This window comes from Gasterosteus aculeatus, chromosome 20 (assembly GCF_964276395.1).
Source record: "Gasterosteus aculeatus chromosome 20, fGasAcu3.hap1.1, whole genome shotgun sequence".
Lineage (NCBI taxonomy): Eukaryota > Metazoa > Chordata > Actinopteri > Perciformes > Gasterosteidae > Gasterosteus > Gasterosteus aculeatus.
Window position 1 is genome coordinate 9,685,124 of NC_135707.1, and position 21,594 is coordinate 9,706,717.

General features: G+C 41.5%; 1 protein-coding gene and 1 long non-coding RNA gene across 4 annotated transcripts in view; one reads left to right on the plus strand and one right to left on the minus strand.

Moving 5' to 3' along the window:
* Nucleotides 1–8,842, minus strand: part of LOC144389641 (uncharacterized) — a 69,321-nt gene extending 60,479 nt beyond the window's left edge. The window contains exons 1-4 of one of the 3 annotated variants that reach the window (XR_013453779.1): nucleotides 8,311–8,834; nucleotides 6,446–6,512; nucleotides 5,982–6,035; nucleotides 2,269–2,569 (exon numbers count right to left, since the gene is read on the minus strand). This is a non-coding gene — a long non-coding RNA (uncharacterized LOC144389641). Of the gene's footprint in view, nucleotides 1–2,268; nucleotides 2,570–5,981; nucleotides 6,036–6,445; nucleotides 6,513–8,310 lie in introns of those variants that run through there. The other 2 variants (XR_013453778.1, XR_013453777.1) reach the window with 2 other exon arrangements.
* dgat1b (diacylglycerol O-acyltransferase 1b) lies at nucleotides 8,205–20,679 on the plus strand. Its single transcript, XM_040165995.2, has 17 exons — nucleotides 8,205–8,832; nucleotides 9,298–9,385; nucleotides 10,363–10,403; nucleotides 11,004–11,089; nucleotides 13,754–13,806; nucleotides 14,290–14,395; nucleotides 16,348–16,476; nucleotides 16,770–16,838; nucleotides 16,953–17,056; nucleotides 17,488–17,526; nucleotides 17,721–17,762; nucleotides 17,858–17,902; nucleotides 18,043–18,155; nucleotides 18,510–18,575; nucleotides 19,039–19,126; nucleotides 19,315–19,377; nucleotides 19,754–20,679. The coding sequence occupies exons 1-17, from the start codon at nucleotides 8,597–8,599 to the stop codon at nucleotides 19,901–19,903; spliced, it is 1,518 nt and encodes a 505-aa protein (XP_040021929.2). The 5' UTR covers nucleotides 8,205–8,596; the 3' UTR covers nucleotides 19,904–20,679.
* The last annotated feature ends 915 nt before the right edge of the window (nucleotides 20,680–21,594 follow it).

Below are 21,594 nucleotides of genomic sequence, written 5' to 3' on the forward strand. Positions count from 1 at the left end.
AGAACAAAAGGGGAGAGAATCTGGAGAGGATGAATGCAGAGTGAGAGCGATGGGCAAGTTGAGAAGGGAAAGAAGGATTGCTTGTGGTAAGTGAGTTTGTGTGTGTGTGTGTGTGAGAGAGAAAGAGAGAGAGAGTGTTGTCTGTCTCATTGCAGTTTCTTCTCCTTCACTGTCAGCCTTCGTCAGCTGAAATGGGCATTTTTCCTGGAAAACACACACATGCCCGGATGCACAAAGACACACTAGTGCAGTTAGTTGCAAATGTGCAAAAAGATACACACTTTTTCTGTCTGTTCATACCAGATTTTTGGGTAGAAGTCGTTATCTATCTGCAATAAAAAGTTTAAATGTGACAATCCTCATTAAGATGAACCCCCACAAAGACGTGAAGTGTGATGAAGCTGTTTATAAATTAATCCCCTGCATCTCCCGGGACCAATTCAAATGATTGAGGTCTTATACAATGTTTAATGCTACTGGAGCAAAGCGTTTCATTGTTACCAGCAAATTTCAGTCATCACATTATAGCAGTTTGTATTTTTCTATAATATGAGTTGAGTTACACGAATCCCAGCTGGTTCCTATTTAATGGTAAAACTCAAGTGAATCAAGGTTAAAATGTTAAAAGAAGTCCTGTAGTTTTAAAGCAGTTAGCATTAACATCTCTACATCGATTTACCCATAAAGAAGCTGCAAATAATCCCCGCTATGCCCCTGGTACATCTATTTCAAAAGGTTTCCGCGCACATACACACACACACACACACGCACATGCACACGTAATTACAGATACATACACATGCAATCAGATACATATTTGAATACAAAGGGATAAACAACATGCGCGTAAAACCCACACAAAGAAGTTTGTATGCACACACCTGGCAGCAGATGAAGAGAAGCAGGCACATTTGTGTATTGTGTGTGTTGCATCTGTGCTTGTTAGATGTGTAAAACGAAGCGGCTTCTTGGACAAATCCAGTTTAAATAATCTTCATATCCCGGCCGTCCAGATACCAACACTGTGTCCCATGTGGCTTCATTACTGTTGCAGCTAATTAAGCAACTCCAAATAAACACCGTCTTCTGCCTTCATTAACACAAACACAGCAGCATCAACACATGCTTAAACTGGATGTATTTGTTGATACCGACATGAATAAGTGTGGAAATATATTATATGCTGTTGATAGTGTTGTAAATCAACATTATATATGATAAGATGTATTTACTACTCCTTGTTCATAGTTCATATCCCAGCTGTTTCACCTCTCATTAATCTACCACACGTAGCCCAATAAAGATGCCAGGCTTTCATTTGTTGATGTAAATTTGTTGGCTATGAATCAATTTATCATGAAGAAAAACTATTTTAGAAATCAACATTAGATTTAGTGTAACTGTACTTTATGACATACAATTCATAGTATTAAAATGTAACAGTGATTGACTTAAAGAGTAACGACACATTTAACAGGTTTTTCTAGGCATGAAGCAAACTGTATGACCACATTGTGATGAAACTGGCACAAAAAGCCATCAGCCCTCATCTTGCAAGTCCCATTTGAAGATGGAGTCAACAGTTTGGGACCTATTTGTGTGATGAAATGTTAAATATAAATAGAAATATATTATATAAATATTTTTTGCATGTTGAAATCCTTATTTTTCAGATATGTCAACCAAACCAAATCAATTATTCAAATTATTAGTTGGCTGCAGCCCTCCTTGATATATTTTGTTTTTAAGAGGTATCACGTTACTACAATGATCGAATGAATCAACAAATGGTGACTATAGCAGCACCATTAACCCCCACAGTTGAAAGTGCTTTAACTGTGCCAACACCGTTGAATAATACTGGAGGATGAAGCTGTTCTACAGCCATTTATCAACTTTAAGGCCACAAACTCACCGTATGGGGTGAGTAACAAAATATCTACCTCCTCGACTGCACCACCGGATGGTGATTTATCGGCACTATGGCGGACAACAACTGAAGAACTGCTTTAATTGAGCCGGCAGTGAAAGGTGTGTGATTACAGAAGAGCTGAGCTTTAATAAATTTAAGTGAATTATATGAAATTTGTTCAAACAAAATGCTTAGAATTCCTATAAGCACAAGATATAAAATCTTTAAAAACTACGACTGGTTACATACGTTTGCGTCAGCGCTTAAACTGTACTTGTCCCTCTGCATTCACACCCTATGTCTACACGGAAGTGTGTGTGTGTGTGTGTGAGAAATAATGAGCAGAAGATAAAAAATAATTGTACGCTGAAACCTCAGCACTTTAATTTATTCCTTCTATATAGCCAAGAGTTAGACACAGTGCAGAGAGAGAGGTCTTTGATTATGAAGCTGTTAAAAACTAGATCATAATGTAAACAACAGCTTGAACGTTTTCTTTCATCAAAAACCGAAATTGATCCGTGATTTGCATACAACAACAGTTTGCTACAAAATGCTTGGAGTGTGTGTTAGAGGCGTTTGCTGTAGGACTGCAGAGCTCCGTTTTTCTCACAGCTCGGCGTTCCCAAAGTGTGAGGATTGGTAATGTCAGAAGAGCTGCGGAGTCGGAAGGAAGCTTGAATGAAATGCTTTAAAATCCTGCGACGAAAGGACACATCGCATCTCTCATAAACCTTCAAACCTCAATCATTCCCCACCTTCCCCATTTCCCTTCAGAGATTTTTAAAGGTAATAAAGTTTTACATGGGGGGAGATTATATGGGCCAGGACAAAGGTTGAAGTAAAGCGGTCGCACACTTTAAGCTATGATATTTTTTTAAAGGGTGGACAAAACTTCCTCCAAAAATAATCAGAGTATAAAGGCAACAAATTAGCATCCTGAGTGGTTTTGCCGTGTTGTTCTGCAGGATGCTGATTTTTCAGTGGCAATTGTTGTTCACAATGTGAACAATGTGAACAACAATGTTCACAAGTTGATTAGAGTGTTGGTTGTTCCCTCACAGAGTTGTTGAGGTTCCAAATGCAATTTGGCAAATGCTCAAAAAGTCTTAAACTTCGTGTAAAGGGTTCACGTTTATACTCTATGTGATTAACTGTGTCTATTTATTCGTCACTAAATATAATTATGCTGCCCAAGCTCAAATTTCCACAATCTTAATGGAACCTCAAAGGTTTATCCATATATGTTTTCATCATTACTTTCTAGCCAGAGTAGGACTTGTTTATTAACCTGTTGCCACCAGAAGCATTATTTATTCTCTTCATATAGAACCATTGCAACCATCTTTTTTTTAATTATGGAAGTGAACAACAGCCACTGGAGGACAGATTTTAAAAACTTTTCCCATGGTGACTCACTCATGGACACAATTAACATCAACGTAATTTTTAAAAAGGAAGACTTTGACATTATATTGTGAAACCCTTTGAAAATTCAAGATTTCGCATACGGTACGTCCTGATCAGTATGCTGATTGTTGGTGTCCCGATCAGCATACTAACATATTGATATGACATTTGTTATTCATGTTGTAAAGTGGCAAAAGAATATGAAGAGGCAACGACTCAGTCCTCAATGTCTCCCTTTGTTAGAGACCGAAGAAATCATCCCTGCCAAACCTTATTCAATGTATTCTTCATGAACCCTAAGCTTCAAACTGGCAAGCTGCGAGAGCTCTCTCCACTGAAACCAGATCTGATGAAATTCTTTCAGCCAGGCAGTGCAAACTCACCTATTTCACGGTAGGGGAAACGCAGAGGCTACAAATGAACCAGATAAAATGCTTCTCCTATTTATACCGTACAAAATCATATCCATTTTTCATCACGTTCACATAGCGAGTGGTGAATGACATTTCCCCGGGCCATTAGTTAAACACGGTCGGCTTCACACAGATACACGCACGCAGATAAAACGCGTATGAAAATAAACTGTCTCGTCCCTCTCGGCTCTGTCCGTCCAACTCCCACTTGTGCCCTTTAATATTCTGAAGCAAGTCAAACTATTTTAGGTGGCATTAACCTCTTCCGGCTGCTTGCATGTGAATATCACAACACTGGTAAACTGCTATGATTGTAACCTTCTACGTGATATAATCTTCTTTGAGTTCAAAAATTCTACTAGGTTCATTTATTTTCATGAAACACAGAATAACAGGCAGAGAGTGAGCAGTTTGGAGCCATTGTGGCATCTGACGGGTTGTGATTTATACTCAAACTGACAGCTTTGTCAGCATGAAGCATGTGTTTACAGTCAATGAGACTCAGGTATTTAACGTCACAGGGAACCGTGAATGACAGTGATGTTTTTACACTGGCTGTGCAAACAAAGACTAGGGAAGCTGGAGCCACAAAACATGCCGGAGGGAGACTTCATTCCATCCTCAGGTGCATATCACCCCACTCTGTATTTACATTACAAATTGTTGTTTGCTGCCATGTTAATGCTCTAAATGTCAAAGTTAGCGCTTTTAATAACTCATTTTACATAACAGAAACCTCTCAGATAGCATAAGCTGAGAAAATGTTTATCTTTGTCAAACGCAAAAAAGGATTTCAGAAAACAGTGCAGTGGGATTCTGCAAGGAAGGACCCCTGCAGGCTCTTTTACAAAATATGCTTTCAGATATTTCAGAAAAGAGGAAGCGACTCTCTACTTATTTGTATCTTGAGGAGGTCAGTCCACTGAAAGAAAGCTAAGGCCCTATGGTTCTATTTCACTCAGGCACATGGAGATGGATAGACAGCGCGTGCAGGAGTCCTTGGCTGAACTGAAAAAAACGCTGACGTGGCACCGAGCCCTCTTACAGCGCGATGACGCCTCTACCTATCACTCCACGATGCACGCGCTTCAACACAAAAAGCGCACACTTTCATGCATTATTTTTTCCACACAGACGGATGTGCTCTCACATGCAAAATTTGCAAATGCACATGAGCCTGCACAGGTGCGTGCACGATCACGCATGGTCGCACAGACTGCGCACGCACAGCAGAGCACATACCTCTCCATCACTGTACGTCAATCTTGTCACACCTTTATCACTCCGTCCAGTCTCCTATATAATCAGCATCAGTCTCTATTGTCACACTCCTACCATCAAAAACGTAAATTTACACAAAAACCTATCACACAAAAGCAGACACACACACTCAGGTCAGTTGAGTGATGTGGGAGTGTGTATTTCTCTTCCGCCTGTGTTAAAGTGAGTCATCTATCCTTCCACAGCTTCATTACAACCTGCAAGGGCAAACACTATCTCTCTCTCTCTCTCTCTCTCTCTCTCTCTCCCTCTCTCTGTCTCCCTCTCCAGATGGAGGGAAAGGAGAGAGTGACTGAGGTATTCAGTAGATAGAAGGTGAGAACCCCTCTCCGTCCCCCTCCCTCTCTCTTTGTATGCCCCCCATCTTGTTCCTTTGTCTCTATATTTATCTTTTGTCTATGTTTATTGCCTTAAACCTTGTGTTTTCAATGACACACTTCCTCTCTTCCTCTCCCGGCTAGCCTCCAGCAAATGACAGTATGGTTTAGCAGATTGTGCTGTAAACATTTTTACCCACAGAGAGATGCAACAACGCGAATGCGACGGAGTAGATAAATGCACAGACTGAAGGCCAAAATGTCCGGCTCTGTCCAGTTGATTGTTTCTTCGGGGGATACCTTTTAAGGGTTTGAGTAAGGCCCCTTTGAGGTACATCTTAATGCAACAGCAAAAAATGTAATTTCTTCCCATAATGTGCTTAAACAAATATGTAAAATAGAACATGTATGAGGACTGAGTCATGATGAGGACAAACTGGTCCAGAGAGGGATCCTAGTAGGCTTTAAGTGTCCCAAATTCCTGTTTTGCATTCAACATGTCATGTATGGGTGTTTTGTTCCTTTAGACAGATTCATCTGATACATCTAGACATGGAAGGTCAAAAAGAAGTATGGAAACGATCATGTTTTTGGGAGGCACGATGAGAGACAGATGGACATAAAAAGAGGAATTTCTTGTGTTCTTACCTGTCGCTCTTGCAGCTCACACCGAGCTCGTGGAAAGCTTTGCTTTTTGAGGGCCTGCAGAAGCATGAATAATGCATAGGTAAAACCTCGCTATTTTCTAAATTTTAAATGCCTAGCTGTTATAAAAAAGAACTTTGTCAGTGGAGCCTTAGCAGGCTTGCACGCAACAAAGTGGCTTCTACAGTAAAACTTTGATCAATATATATATATATATATATATATATATATATATATATATATATATATATAACGGGTATATTGAATTACCGTCCAGCAGAATCATCTTCATTGCCCAACTAGAACTTAATATTGTCCATAATGTTAATGATACAAATGTATTCACGAACATTTATTTCTAACAAGAAATTGAAATAGTTGAAATTGAAATAGTTTTCACTAAACTCGGACGTTAGGTTTTTCAATATCGACCCTCAAAAACGCCACAACACAATGGAATGACTCACCAAAAAGTTGAAAGAGGATTGAAGCCTTGCAGTCCCTCTACTGGCTCGTAGTGCAGGCTGAGGAAAGCTGAGGAAAATGTTGCAGCGTTATGTCTGAGACGCCTCTTTGATAGAATATCATTGTGCTCAGCCTCCCCGAGGAACATTAGAACAGATTCAACCAGACCACATGCTGCTTTTTGTCCCCGATGACCAACAGTCACCATAAACAAACAAATATACGAGTTAAATGAAAACCAAAAGGGTCATTTGACATTTGAATGTTTTTTGGGGAAAACACTGTAGTTCAGCAAGGAGTTTATTAAGGGTTAAAACAATTAGTCATAAGTTTCCTATTGATCCCTCCCCAAGGTCTCTTATCCCGAAAACTTCAGACAGGCTCATTACTCTAAAAGACAACCTTATAGACAGTAAGGGCTGATAAAGCTAGATCAATTCCACTGATCAGTTTTCACCACAGTATGGATAAGCGCACAGAACAACAATAGACAGAAAGGGCATTCTCATTAAATGAAAGCTTTCAAACTGTCTTTTGGCTACTATACACAAGGGGAAACTTAGAGGGTGTGATGTTATCCTGTTTCTTACAGTCTCAAGGAAGATTGTTGAAATCCAAATTCTTTATTGGATCCTAGGCCATCCAGTCGAAAGAGATCTGCATTGTTAACGCGACTAACTAACACGTTAGTTCCACAGAGCTGGGATGGGATGGGAGAAAAGGACCGACCCACTTATAATAAAACATGTCAAGTTTGTCAGGTTTGAACCGGACTAAACGCCATATCTTTCCCAAAATCATGAAGGATGTACTTATTATTGTGGCCGTTACGTGACGTCGTAGCAAGTTCGTCACACTGAGCTCAGATTCCATCTGCCTGCGTGCTGTTTTTAGCTTAACGTCCATTGATGGGGAATACACATTTGGGTGGTGCAAACTTAAGCCAAATGATGCTAGCGCCCGTGTTGCCCCCCCGACTCTACAAATGCAAATGGTGCGTCTTTTCAGCAGATCTGAAAGCAACGGCCCCTTTATGAATTCTTCTCGATTATTCAAACAGCGAGCTGTATGAAAATGTTTCCTTTTTCGTTTGCTTTGGCTCAAAGCACCAGCTCAGATATACTCTGTGTCAGTAGGTTCACCAGTGAGTCGGCGAGCTTCATTAAACTCACACGACCACAGCAACTTCGGATCAGGCCTTGAACGATTTCCTTCAAAAATCCATCAGCCTGAGCTGTCTTTGTTGTGCTTTAAGGGGGTTAATTGAACAGAAGAGTACATTTGAAGAAGCCACTGTTGTGCTCACACTTTGGATATCTGCTTACTGGAATACAAATATAGGCTACTGGCCCCGACGTGCTAAAGGCAATAGCCATTAGACACTCTGCCCTCCAATTAAAAGGAACCCTTGCGAGGTTATTCTACTGCTGGTCCAACCCACAGTGCCAAAATCACGGAAACAAAGGCGAGCTTTCAACCAACGTCCATCCTTTGTAAAACCGTAGAGGGAGTTCTTGCTCAACACCCTAACTTCCTCTGTCAATCTGCACTTTCACCCAATTTGACTTGCTTAAAGCAGTTGCAGAGGGTATTTTAATGTGGATATTTGACCCTTTTGTTGAGTCGTGTCCAGCAGGAAAGCCACAAAAAAAAGACCTCCCTGTGTTATCGTTTTGCCCCACTAGTCTCTGTTATGGTTCTGGTCGTGAACCAGATGCCCCCCCTGTCAGGAAGTCGAAAACAACAATTCTATCTTATTTCACTGTAATCTGGGAGAGGCCGCTGCAGGCGAGCGGAGACACGCACCACTTCAAACGCCCCCTCGGTATCTCGTCTCTGAACGGAGCCTCGAGGGTGTGTGACTCACCTGTCGGTTACGGCGCGCGGCCCTCTACCTGGCCACTGTTCCCTCCCCGTGACGTCACGAACGCACTCACACCTCCGTTCGACGCCGCTGAAACGTGAGCTCTGCCCCCCCGCCCCCCCGGGGCGGATTCCTCCAGTGGCCCCGTTCACTTCCCTCTTCTCGCCACGCTGGCGGAGCAGCAACAGGCATGGCGCGAACGCCCAGTGGACTCTAGAAGTTTGGGCTTTGAGCCGCGTTTCACAACAGTTTGGTTTCTGCTCTCGTCGTCGTCGTCGTCGTCGTCGTCATGGGGGAATCGCACGCCGCCGAGGCCCCGGCGGCTCTCCGCAGGCGCGCGACTTTAGCGGCGGAGTTAGGAGCGAGTCTGCGGCCGACGGACGGGACGTCTGCGGCGGCCCTGCAGAGCTCGCTGGCCGCTGACGGTGGGACGTCAGCAGGGGGAAACGTCCCACCGGAGACGGTCCGCGCCAAGTCGAAGAGCGACAAACGCAAACGCAGGAGTGACGTTAGCGACCGGCTGAGGTGAGTTGACGTGTCTGCAAACAGTTAGTAGCAATGGCACAACAGAGGGCGGCTCGAGGCGGTCTGAGCCACTTTGTGTCTGCTGGAGCCCCTTTTTCATTCATACTTTCACATTGACTTTTTAAGTTATCACAACTTCACCACTAACCACCACCCTTTTCCATTGATCATGGAATTCTGATAAAAGTACATTTTGTGTTAGCTTAATTCCCTTAGACCAGTTCTATAATACTAAAGTATCCTTGTGTACTGATTAGACCGTCGTTGGTATTTAGTACACAAGACTTCAGTTGAATATTTGTTATTGCGCTGCATAGCAAATTAAATGATAAAAATAGCCGGGTGTCGGGGTTCTTCACCTTTTAGTTTTCTAAGGTGCTGCTCCTCATAATATTCATCATTTCATGTGCAATTGACTCTGATATTCTTGGTCGTTTCACCCGTTAATCCATTTTGTTTCCGTAGTTGTCATAAGACCCGGGAGTCCCTGCTGAGTTCCACCAGTGGTTACAATAACTACCGAGGAATCCTCAACTGGTGTGTGGTCATGCTGGTAAGAGCAAGTAGAGTAAACAGTGCGTTTCCAGCTGGTTAGCAGTGTGCTACTACTTAGACCAAATAGCAAATTGTCAGTGCAATGTTCTTCTCTGATGTCCGGTGCTGATGCAAGAGAGTAAGCATAACGCTTTTACTCGTCCTCCATCGACAGAAAGTCCCTGAAAAAAAAGTCCCGTTTGAAGCAAGCAAAGAATCCAGGAACTTGTTGATCACCTCTGACCGGATGGTGGCAGTGACACACCGCACAGTCAGACCAAAAGAGCGGTTCATATGTTGGCTTTGTGGAAGTGCGTAGCTACCTTCTTCATCGTGATCTGAATAGTGTAGACGGAATGTTTGTGCTCATCATCTCCTTCCCATGAAACACCATTAAAACCAGAGAACCAATCAGATAACCCCACTGGCACGGAGTGATACGCTAATCTTTACCGCACTGCTGAAAAATGAAGTCCTACCAATATCTAAGATGGTTTGAATCAAATAGCAGCGCAGATAGATCCGTTTGAGGGTTTGGAGAAGAAACTAGGATTGAGGAAATAATCAACACATGTGCAGGCAAATCATTTAACCTGATTAACAAGTTTATGTCAAGCCCAACACCTTTTGCAGCTCTTCCTCCTCTGTGCTGGAGAAAAGACGAGGCTCGCCAAGACCTCCTGTTAATCCAGGCTTTGAGCACAGATCGTGTTCCTTCATTCCCAAGGAACTTCTGTCCGATCCCCAGGCATAGAGCCTTTGTGCCGGGTAATGAGATATTACAATCCATTTAGAAAGAGGAAAGGCGAGGAGGGGAGACGAGAAAGAATGTGGGCACGAGGACGAGGACGCGATGATGATGATGAAGAGGAGGAGAAATAGGCCGAGGAGAGGAAGGGATGAGATGCAGCGAGAGGGACGAAAGCCGCACCAGCAGGAGCGAGAAGCTTGCAGAATCACAGTAATAACAGTCAATGACGTTGCTTTGTGTTGCAGGTGTTGAGTAACGCTCGCCTCTTCTTAGAAAACCTGTTACGGTGAGTGAGTTTGGAGTCCTTGGACAGTATTTCATCTGTGTCTTTTTCATATACTGACACATTAATTGTTATCATTAAAACAGGCATCCTGTGCGCTTGTACCCAGTAATTCATTCTCAAACGGATATTCCAATTATGTGATGAAAGATAACAAACAGAAGTACCAGGTTCTCAATAATTTCACAATCATCTTCTGGCTTCCACCAGAGGGATTTTACTAATCCTGTATTGTCTCTTAGCTAATCTTTTTTTGACAATAGCTGTGTTTTTCCTTGTAGCACTCACACATCCCTCATTGAAAATGTAATAAATGACTGTATTTCACAGGGTCCTGATATTATACATGGCAATCATCTCAATTGGCACAAAGTCATAGTTAATGCTGTTAGTCTCACCTCTGTGTTTCCTGATAGTTGCTGAATGGCTCCTGTAAAGAAAACACTACATTCAAATCTTCTATTTATCTTTAATACTAAACATATGTGCAGTGTGTTGTTATTTTATATCGTAGTGTTTAAAGGGAATGACCTCATTAATTTACTCTAAAACACATTTCTCTAGATTCGTCCTCTTTAATCTGCCCTTTCCTTTTATGGTCAGGTATGGTGTTTTGGTGGACCCCATTCAGGTGATTGCCTTGTTTCTGAATGATCCCTACAGATGGCCAGCAGCATGCCTGGTTATTGGTAGGTAAACGTTTCCTCTGTGTTCCTCTGGGTCACCTGCTAGGATCAGCCGCATATTTAAACAGCATAATTCCTGTGTTTAAGATAACGACTCATATTTGGATTGGTTACTTTTTAATAAGGAGGGAAATTAGATCAAGAGTCACTTAAAAATTGTTTTATTGAGAGTAAAATGCATCCGGAGCATAGATACATACCTTCTGCTAGATTTGACAATAACACTTCAAAACATGGTGGTTAAAATGTGTTTCTTTTCTAAAATTCAATCATAACATTAGGATAGCTGCATTTAACAATGAGAATGTTTCGAGTGGACTAATCTGACTTATTTCAAGTCCCGTGTTAAGACACAAACAGGCACATGCTATATTCAACGTTTATTTAAATATTTTATTTCATGCTATATCACAGTGGGTCTGCAGTGGTGCAGCTTACAGTGTCTCTAGAGGGAAATTCACCTGCCCCATATACTGCACAGTGATACCGTGCTGCAGTAAGAGGAAGAGAGTGAGAGAAGTAGGGAGCAAGAGAAGAGAGAGAGAATATAAGCGAAAGGGGAGAGATTAGCGGATTGGGAAAGAAAGAGCGAGGGGCCCGATGCAAAGTGCTGCATTGGCACGGGACAAGGGGAGAGGGAGGGAGGAATAGACGGAGGAGTTAAGGTACATGACCACGCTGACTACTTACTGAGACAGGTGAGAATGAGAATCTGTTCACCGTAACATGGACAGAAAAGCAGCTCGTTCCCTGAGGACATTGAGTCCTTCCAGAGTCACCGCAGCAACTTCCTCCCACACACAAACACCCCAAACACAAAGTCAATTACTAAGTCTGCAATGGACGGCAAAAAGAAGAGCTTTCCATCCAGGCAACTGTTCCTGTAGTGACCAAAATAAAACCGACACTAGTGTCAAGTGTCTCACAATGCTAGAAGTCTCGTACTGCCTGTCATCAAGTGTCTCTGTAGACACTTGATGAAAGGTTCAGTTGTGTTTAATGGTTTGTTTTTTTCCAGTTTGATGGACATTTGGTCGGAATATTTGCCGGGGCTCAACGGGCTTGTTTTCAAGAGAGATTTAAAAACAAAACAGCCATAGCATGCCATGACCTTCATATAGGACTCTGTGTGTGTGTGTGTGTGTGTGTGTGTGTGTGTGTGTGTGTGTGTGTGTGTGTGTGTGTGTGTGTGTGTGTGTGTGTGTGTGTGTGTGTGTGTGTGTGTGTCATTGTTAAAGACACACACACACACTTCAAATGACACACATTCAACATTTTATTTTGATATAATGTCACACACTGCCCTGTTTAAAACATTTAAGTAACTCGCTATTTTATTTTTATTTTTAGTGGAGCAGATTTAGCTGAAATGAATTAAATGTTGGCAAATCATCTTTTAGCAATTTGCATGTTTTAAACACAAGTGGTCTTTGAGAGGAAATTACAGATGTTCTCCTGAATGTCAATCATGCCTAACGAGCATTTCTACGGACACCTAGTGATGTTTCTTTATCTTACAGACTGCAAATGATGACACGTTGAATAAAATAGTTGTCACTTGTGCACCTTCAGCTTGCCCAATCAGCAAATCTGGTCATGACCACATGAAATAGAGTTTTGCATGTACGGCTTTTGTTCCCTTCTCTCTTCATAGCATAAGTAAGAATACTATGAAGTCAAAAACAGGCATGTGACATGGCTGCACCATGAAACACGTCGATTTTTGGATGCTGATGAATAGTTGCATTGATGACAGAATGATAAGACACAGTAATCAAAATGTCGGACAGTTGACACATCTGCTCACTCTAGATTAGATTGATTGACATGCTAATGCACTGATTAGGGTCTTAAAATGGAACAATTGCTACAATTATGTGCCATCAGTGATGCTCAGCCAGGGTAATGAGCAATCGACATACCAGTGGTTTCCTTAAACTCATTCTGCAGTGAGCTGGCCTGGGGTTTAAACTGAAAACTCCACAAACAATTCAGGCCAATTTACTGCAAACAGAATCCGGCTCTGTGGCAGCAGTTCGTGCAAGATGGGCGATGCATTAAATACCACGTTGGGTCCAAACTTTAAATTCAGGATATTGTAGCTGTTTAATACAAAAAAAAACCTTTGCTTTAATTTCCATTCCTCGAGATCTGAAAAAGGCAACAACAGAATATAAAATGACATGTGTGTGCACGTGTGCATGCCCACCCACCCGACCAGCAGTCGGTGTGTGCTGTGCGACGCATATGCTCTGTTAGTGCTGATTCATTTATTTCATCAGGTGTTCATGTTTAATCATGCGTGTGTAAGTGTGTGTGTGTGTGTGTGTGTGTGTGTGTGTGTGTGTGTGTGTGTGTGTGTGTGTGTGTGTGTGTGTGTGTGTGTGTGTGTGTGTGTGTGTGTGTGTGTGTGTGTGTGTGTGTGTGTGATACCGTGGTATATGTATGAAACAGCCGGTGTAGGGCAGGTGTAAAGCTTAATTCAGACAAATACTCGACTTGAGACCGAACCAGTGCACCCAGTAGCCTTGAAACCAACATATCCTACCCTTACTTATTCATCCTTTCATCCCGCGTAGAACCGCCAGAGGTAAATCTATAAGAAAGAACCCAAAATTTTGAGTGTTTCAGAGGAACTGACATGATTCTCTCGTTGTGTTTTGACAGTGTCCGTTGTGTTCGTTCTGGTTGCTCTCTACACAGAGAGGCAGCTGTCCAAGGTGAGTGGAAAAAACCCCCACTTGCACTAAACATCAGATAAACTGTGGATTTTAACAGAGCTGTTGAACTTTCCCTGGAGGGATTATTTTTCTAAAACTGACTGACTAGTTGACCCTCCCAAACGGCATCTTCAAGTGTTAAATGGTAAAATGAGAAATTAATCCATTTAGGGCACATTCAGACTGTTCGGCATGAATGTGGAACATTGTAGACCTTTTAAAGACTTCAATAGACCAGCGTAATTTTAAATTTGGTTAACTCATTCCAAATATTCAATTCAATTTGTAAGCAGAACAACGTTCATGTTTAGCTGCTATGATCTCCACACCGTTTTTACAATAAGCTCAACAGTAATTCACTTCATAGAAAATAAAATAAAAACCATTAGTTGGGTGGATGGTGGTTTAAAATAGGCTACAACTTGTCTTTAAATTTTAATGCGAAAACTCCTGCTGTTCCACTTTGCCTCTTTTTCTGCCCAGGGTTCATTCACTGAAGTCGCTGGGTTTCTGGTCCACTGCATTAACATGGCAATCATGCTAACGCTGCCTGCTGCAGTGGTCCTATCGGTCCCTTCCGTGACCCCAGGTAACATATTTTTCACTGTTAATGTTCCGTCTCTGCAGCCTTGCCACGATCAGCTGTACAGGCTCGTAGCATGCGTGATGCAGCCGAACCATTATCCACCCGTTGATAGTCGGCACTGTTGTCACGTGCATAAAACAGATAGATAGATAGATCGAACGATTAGGTTGACATTCACGTCCTTGCCCTTCAGAGAAACAGCCGACCAGTTTGATGGTGCAGTAAAAGACATCTCTTATACGGAGCCATAATTGGTCGGTTAGTGGTAATGGACCAGTTGGTCATGACTGGATTATTTCCAGCTGGCTCTGAGGAGCAGAGAGGAGCAGAGAGATGCCAATGGACGGGTGGTTTGCAGTGAAGGGTCATCCAGGGGTCACCTTCTTCTGTCTTCATCGGTCTGCCTGACAGACACCACAAACGATACGATTCACCCTTAATACATTAGCAATATCTTACACAGCGTGATGCACTTTTGAGTGATTCATTCAATATTATTCATTCATATTTTGATCCGGCAAAGAACTTGAAAATGTAAAATATGTCACATTTCTCTCTTAAACTACAAACGATCCAAAGTAGTGGAGTGTTTCATACCATTAATATAATATATTTAGCTCAGCTTTTTCTTTAATCTTAATTTGGTCCAAGAAAATGATTGCTTTAAGTCTTCTATTCTTTCCCGTCTTGGTTTATTCTCCTCTCCTCTTTCTGTTGAGGTGAAGGAGTTAAGGATTCGGTGCATCTGTCTGTGATTCTTTGTTTCATGCTTGATTTCAAATTGGATTGCATCTGTCTGAGGGTGGTGCTTAAGGTGAAGTCCAGCATACATGGTACATTAACCATTGGGCTGGTTTTGCTGGACTTTATTTATCGAACTCCCCCGTGGTTACCACAAAACTAAATCTCTACTAAAGTTCCTGATGAAACATTTGACAGATGGCAACAAGAGCAATATGAGGGAAATTAATCTCGGGACGCGTATATAGAATCTAAAGGAAGACAAACACTACTTTTGAGGTTTTTCAGAATGCTGGTAGCGCTCAGTGTGGTGGACAAAGGTAGAAATCCACTGTTCTTTTGTGCGTTTTGTGGGCGGTGATTGGTTCCACTGGTATGTTTCCAGCCACTTGCTTTAAGCTCCGCCTCCTTGTGGTTCTGTGATATACGGTGGCCCCTTTGGAGTGTAGCAGCCTCACAGAGCCAGAGAGGCAGATGGTTGATGGTTAAGATCTGCTGTGGCTTGATGACAGGTGTGCAGACCTGAACCGTAATCTATTGGAACAACAGGCAATTTTTGTGTGTGTGTGTGTGTGTGTGTGTGTGTGTTTGTCTTCCTCTCTGTTCAGCATGATCTTTGCTATCAAGCATATGGTTATTATTGACAAAGCCTGGTAGGCAAACTGCTCAGTTAGCCAAGGAGTGTGTGTGTGTTGTTTTGTGTGTGTGTGTGTGTCTACGGGCACAATCTACGAAGACTACAACATGATTATTAAGCTAACATCAAATGGTTGTTTTATATTGATTCACAAAAGGCTACAGCGACACCGGTTTTATGACCACGCGCACACACACATGCTGGTAAACAAGGGGACTAAACTGTACAACAATGATGTCCTTGGCATAGTCATGACTGTTTGCTCTCATACTTTTTAGCTGGGATGATTTATTTTTCTGGGCATGTTTGTTTAAGATCAGATGACAACGTTTCTTCTGCTCTTCCCCTTCACGTGTCCACTGTTTTAATCTGCCTCTCTCTTTATTCTTTTGTTTTTCTCTTGTTTTCCATTCAGTCTGTCTCTCTCCTTCCACCCCCCCCCCCCCACTGTTTTTCCAACTTTGGTTGGTTTAACCCCATCTCTGCTTCTCATCCTCCGACTTCTTGGCAGTATATCATTTTGTTACAAGTTCTCACATCACAGCTTTATTCAAATGTCTCCCTCCCTCTGTTTCAGTTGGGGGTGCGTTTGTCCTTGGGACGTACACCATCCTCTCCCTAAAGCTTTACTCCTATAAGGACGTCAACATGTGGTGCAGAGAGCTGAGCATGATCAAAGCCAAGAAGTTGTCCAGGTCTCTCTCTTGTAAGTCACACAAACACAAGCATTTTTTTGGAAAGGGGGGCTTTTTAACGAGTAATTTATTCTTTGCTAATTTTAAGGTCAGTTTTAAATTTCTTAGCCCAACCAATCTCTTGGCCCCTTGATTATGTGGTTACAGGGACATCTAACGGCAGATACTTTGTACTGCAGCTCTTAAATATAACGGAAGTAAATCAGAAATCCCAATCATCTAATTTGTGCATGTCAGCACTTGACTTCATTATATAGTTTTGTTAGTAATGTAATGTGAACTTGCACATTCCTTCCTTCCGCAGGTCCCTCAGCACAGCACTTCAACGAAGCCGGCCGTAAAGTCTGTTACCCTGGCAACCTCACCATCAGAGGTATCTTCCTAGAGTTTGTATGAAGCTGACAATGTTTTTTGTGCCTCTTCCTCTTTTTCTTGTTCTCACATATTTTGACTAACGGCCACTTTGACCTCTTCTCCACCTCTGTAGACATGTTCTACTTTGTCTTTGCTCCAACTCTGTGCTATGAGCTCAACTTCCCCCGCTCTCCTAATGTTCGCATGAGTTTCCTGTTGAGGAGACTACTTGAGATGGTGAGGAAATATCTATAATAATATATACCGGCACCTTTGCAGTGATGCCACCACTTGGGAGTGTTTCTGTGAATAAAGAACTCTCAAAAGAAAAAAAAGAAAAAAGATATCTGTATAACTTGCCGCTAAAGGTCATGATGATGAATACGTTTTAATGTAGATTTTGCTTATTATAAGGGAAAAGACTGGGCGTTAAGTTTCTAGTTACACCACGTTAACTTAATGCTGAGATATGGGGACAAGATGAAAGCAACAGTCCAACAGGGAAAAGAACATAAGCATAAACATGTAAATGTGAATGTCTGTTTTAAACATTATTGCATAATTATTTTCCTCATTGATGCGTAACTCAAATGTGATTTATACTGACGCACTCCCCAGATTATCTTCTCATGTGACTCACTTTATTGATTTTTTTTTTTTGCCCCCAGCTTTTCTTCATCCAGATGTTGGTTGGTCTCACCCAACAGGTAAAGTCTTGTGACGTAAACCAAAGATGTGTGGTGCTTTTTTTTCTGTCCTTTTGCATTTCAGGTTTTTTATGGTTATGAGGATGTGATGTGATCGTATTGCCCTTATTGGTAAAACTATGAGAAAAATGAGTAAACATGCGGGCAATATGTATAATAATAAGTTTACGTGCTTTTTGCTGTCTTTCTATCAGTGGATGGTTCCCATTATTCAAAGTTCCATGAAACCACTAGAGGTGAGGAGGACAGAATGACAGTGAAACGTATATTCCTTCAAATGCAAAGTGTTACTGTGCGTCTCCTGTTAATCTGTTGCTCTTCCCATCTGTAGGACATGGATCTGTCAAGGATGACTGAGAGACTTCTACGATTAGCTGTGAGTATGTGCCTGCATCTGAACAACCATTCACTAATGCTGTTTGTCCCAATGCTTATTACAACTTAGTGATTGACCTTAACTCCATACAGCCGTATTTATTGTTGTTGTGTCCTTCCGTCTGTCCAACTCTTCTCCAGGTCCCCAATCACTTGCTGTGGCTGATGTTTTTCTACGGCTTCTTCCACTCATCCATGAACTTCACTGCTGAGCTGCTGTGCTTTGGAGACCGACAGTTCTACAATGATTGGTGGTAGGTTTTGATGTGTGTTGCTAAGGGATTTAATGAGATGTAGTGGACGTTGGGAAGCATTTGCTTGCTTACTTGTAAATGAAAACGTTATGTGTATATAAGCAGCTGTGTTCTATAATTTCAGTACTTTGCAAAATGTATAGATAAGTAATTTTATGCGTTGCACATTTGCTGATATTAATAAATCAACTCCACCCGTCAATGCACAGTGGGATAATTCCTATCGTTTCCAATGTTCCTGCACAAAAAGAAAGATTCTTGACTCTCCATTTTCATCCGTTTCGATCCAACTGCCTTGGATACATTGTTTAAACCCTGTAATGCTTCAATCCTTTTATTTGCTGACTCTTTTAGGAACTCTGAGACTGTGACACATTTCTGGCAGAACTGGAACATCCCGGTACACAAGTGGTGTATTCGGTGAGTTATCCGCACTCTGCACAACGAGAAGGAGCATTGAAATTTATAAAAGTGAACACGGGGGACAGCAGTGGGTTTGATGCAGGGCGAAAGACTTAACAAGGCACACTGATACGTTTGGGAAATTGATTCATCTGGCTGTGAGAGAGTAAGTACTAATAATAAATGCGGCGCCGGCAGCCAGTTCCACATAACCGGACACAACAGCAGGAGCAAACGCAGGGTGGTTATATTAAACGAGACCAAGCAAATGAAATTCTATTTAAAGGGTTTAAGGGCTATTTACTTTGAATTCCTGTCAGTCTGGGAGATTTGAAGCAAATAAGAGAGTTGAAATACTCCCACAGGCGTTGTTTCACATTAGGAAAACATTTTAGACATTCTGATTTACAACCGATGTCCATCCAGCACATCATCCGTCCACTCATCCATTTCCACGTTTGTATTTTTGTCTGTCTCGTAGGCACTTTTACAAGCCGCTGCTTAGGAGGGGGTTTAGTAAAATAGTCAGCCAATCGGCTGTCTTCTTCCTGTCGGCTTTTTTCCATGAGGTAAGGGCTGTTGCGCCGAGACCACTTTCTCCGCTTGACTTGAATACACTGCCTATTAGACCTTAAATGTCCTCAAAAATCCAGTTTCTGGTAGATGTTTGTATAAATTATTATAGATTATTATTATTTTTAGAGAGCACATTTTCTTCCATGTAATGATCCTTGTTTCCTTTGTCTGTTTCTGTCAGTACTTGGTCAGCGTTCCTCTCAGGATGTTCAGACTTTGGGCCTTCATGGGCATGATGGCGCAGGTAAGACCCAACACCTGTCACAGATGATAAACGTAGCTTTGGTTGGCACAAACATGTACTGTTGTAGAAATATATATGAAAAGAGACATGTATTTCAATTTGAATGTTTTTTGGCTCTTAATGTTTAAAAAGGTAATCATTCATTAACTTGAATAACAGCCTCATTAATGTAACATTAGCATGGGGATATTTTACATACCATGGGGAATATAATGGAACAATGGGCCCTCTTGGTATTTCCTGAAATTGTTAGTTTGTTATTCATCAGAGTGCTGAGTCATAAAACACAGGCAACAGAAATGATTACAAAATAAACAACATTTTCAGGCCGTTACTCACTGTGTTTACTCAATTTCCATTTGTGTTTACTCTTTAGCTTCCATTAGCCTGGTTCGTTGGTCGCTTCTTGCACGGTAACTACGGTAACGCCGCGGTGTGGATCTCTCTCATCATTGGTCAGCCATTCGCCGTCCTGATGTACGTCCACGACTATTATGTCCTGCATCATATTCAGGAGGCTGACTGATGTGCACACACAAACACACACTCGCTGTGTCAACAATGTTTTTCACACTTCATCTCACATTTACTGTCTCTAACAAACAAACACACAAAGGTAACTCTTCGATCCCGTCCAGATATCTTACTTTACGTGTCAGAAGGAACTGATCACAGTGGGTTTACACTTTGTCTATTGTATCTCCTTTCTATGTGATGTTTACTCTTCCATACATTTGTTTCTTAAAGTTAGGAAAAGTAAGAACAACTCTTTACGGCAAAATGTTGAATCTTGAAAGATCACTGTGAAGTAGGAAGTGAGGCCTCTCTTATCCAGATATGCAGCCGTGCAGCTTTTACTCAGGTGATTGTTCATTCTGTGATGGACAGCGTGTGAACTCCATGGTGTTTAGCTGCCATTCAGCTATTTGATCAATTTAATTTATCATGATTTATGTGCTTTTGTTTGTTATTATGGAGAGTTATGATTCACTGTGTTTCCTTTTCAAGCCGCTTAATTTGCCTGTTTTTAATGTGACTGGGACACTAATAATAATTGTATGAATTTATTGAATGATTATTTTGTATGATGTTTTGCTTTGTCAGTTATAAATAGGCCAGCTCTCTGTGTGTCTGTTCGTCCATTGCAAAATTACAGCACACCTCTGTTTGTGCTGCACTTTTTTGTGGTGATTTTGCATGTTTTCTTTCGTCATGCCGCTATCTCATTCAACTGTTGCCAAGTAATGATATCTAATCATGCATCTGAATAAAATTTCTGTGTCTGAAAATAGTTCAATTGAAGACCTGCTTTCCAGAACGTTATTTGTTGCTATTTGTTGTTTTTTCTTAATGTGTGCTTCCAGATATTATAAGTGACTTCTGAGGGTAAAACATCAAGTTCAGTCTGACATTTGTTGTATGGTCCAGGAAACTTTAACCGTACTGTTGTTTCTCCGAAGAGTACAGTTCAATCAGTTACAGGACAACACCCTTTTAACTTATTTCACATCAACAATCTGCTGAACTACTTTTTAGAGGAGAGTCAATAGGTTGAGAAGCGAATCCCTGATCCAGACACTGAACAGGTGAGACGGTTACACGTTATTGAGTCGGCTTTTTCAAGCTGAGCTTCAGCATAAACACTGTTTTGTGTCCAGTCAGGAATGAACATTACTATTCCATTCCTCCTTAACTTGTATTAATTTACTAATCTACAGTCTATTTTAAGGGATCCGAACTTTGAATATTGTATTAATCTGTCTTTATGCTAAAAGGAAATTTCTCAGTCAGATTCCCTTTTTTGTTCACATGGTAAATGAGCCTGACCTGTAAACGTGTGTCCAGACAAGCATTTTTGATTAATTCATTTTCTTGTTTCAGTCACAGACATTTAACAAACCTTAAATTACTTAAATCAATAGTTAGCTGTTGGATTCATCTTGATGGATAACCTACCTTGCTTAATATCTAACTTGAAGAAATAAACATAATTTTAAGACTTTTCTATTGGGAATCTCAGCCAGGAGCACAGAGCTGTGTGTGCGTGATCTTTCATCCAGAAGCTGAACAGGATGGGACTGTGAACCTGTATTTTGTCAGATTGACAGTGAATTAAACACTAAGTCTGAGGCGTCTCACAAAGTTTCTGTAGAGGTGTATGTGCTCCTGTGAGTGACATCTGGTTAAACAATTGTCTGTGAGGATTAGCGTGTCGAT

Bases quoted from the DNA above. Each gene is read 5' to 3' on its own strand.
- dgat1b (XM_040165995.2), top strand. From the start codon at position 8,597: ATGGGGGAATCGCACGCCGCCGAGGCCCCGGCGGCTCTCCGCAGGCGC. The intron at 10,404-11,003 runs GTGAGTGAGTTT...TTTTATGGTCAG, and splicing joins TTCTTAGAAAACCTGTTACG to GTATGGTGTTTTGGTGGACC. The intron at 19,378-19,753 runs GTAAGACCCAAC...TTTACTCTTTAG, and splicing joins TCATGGGCATGATGGCGCAG to CTTCCATTAGCCTGGTTCGT.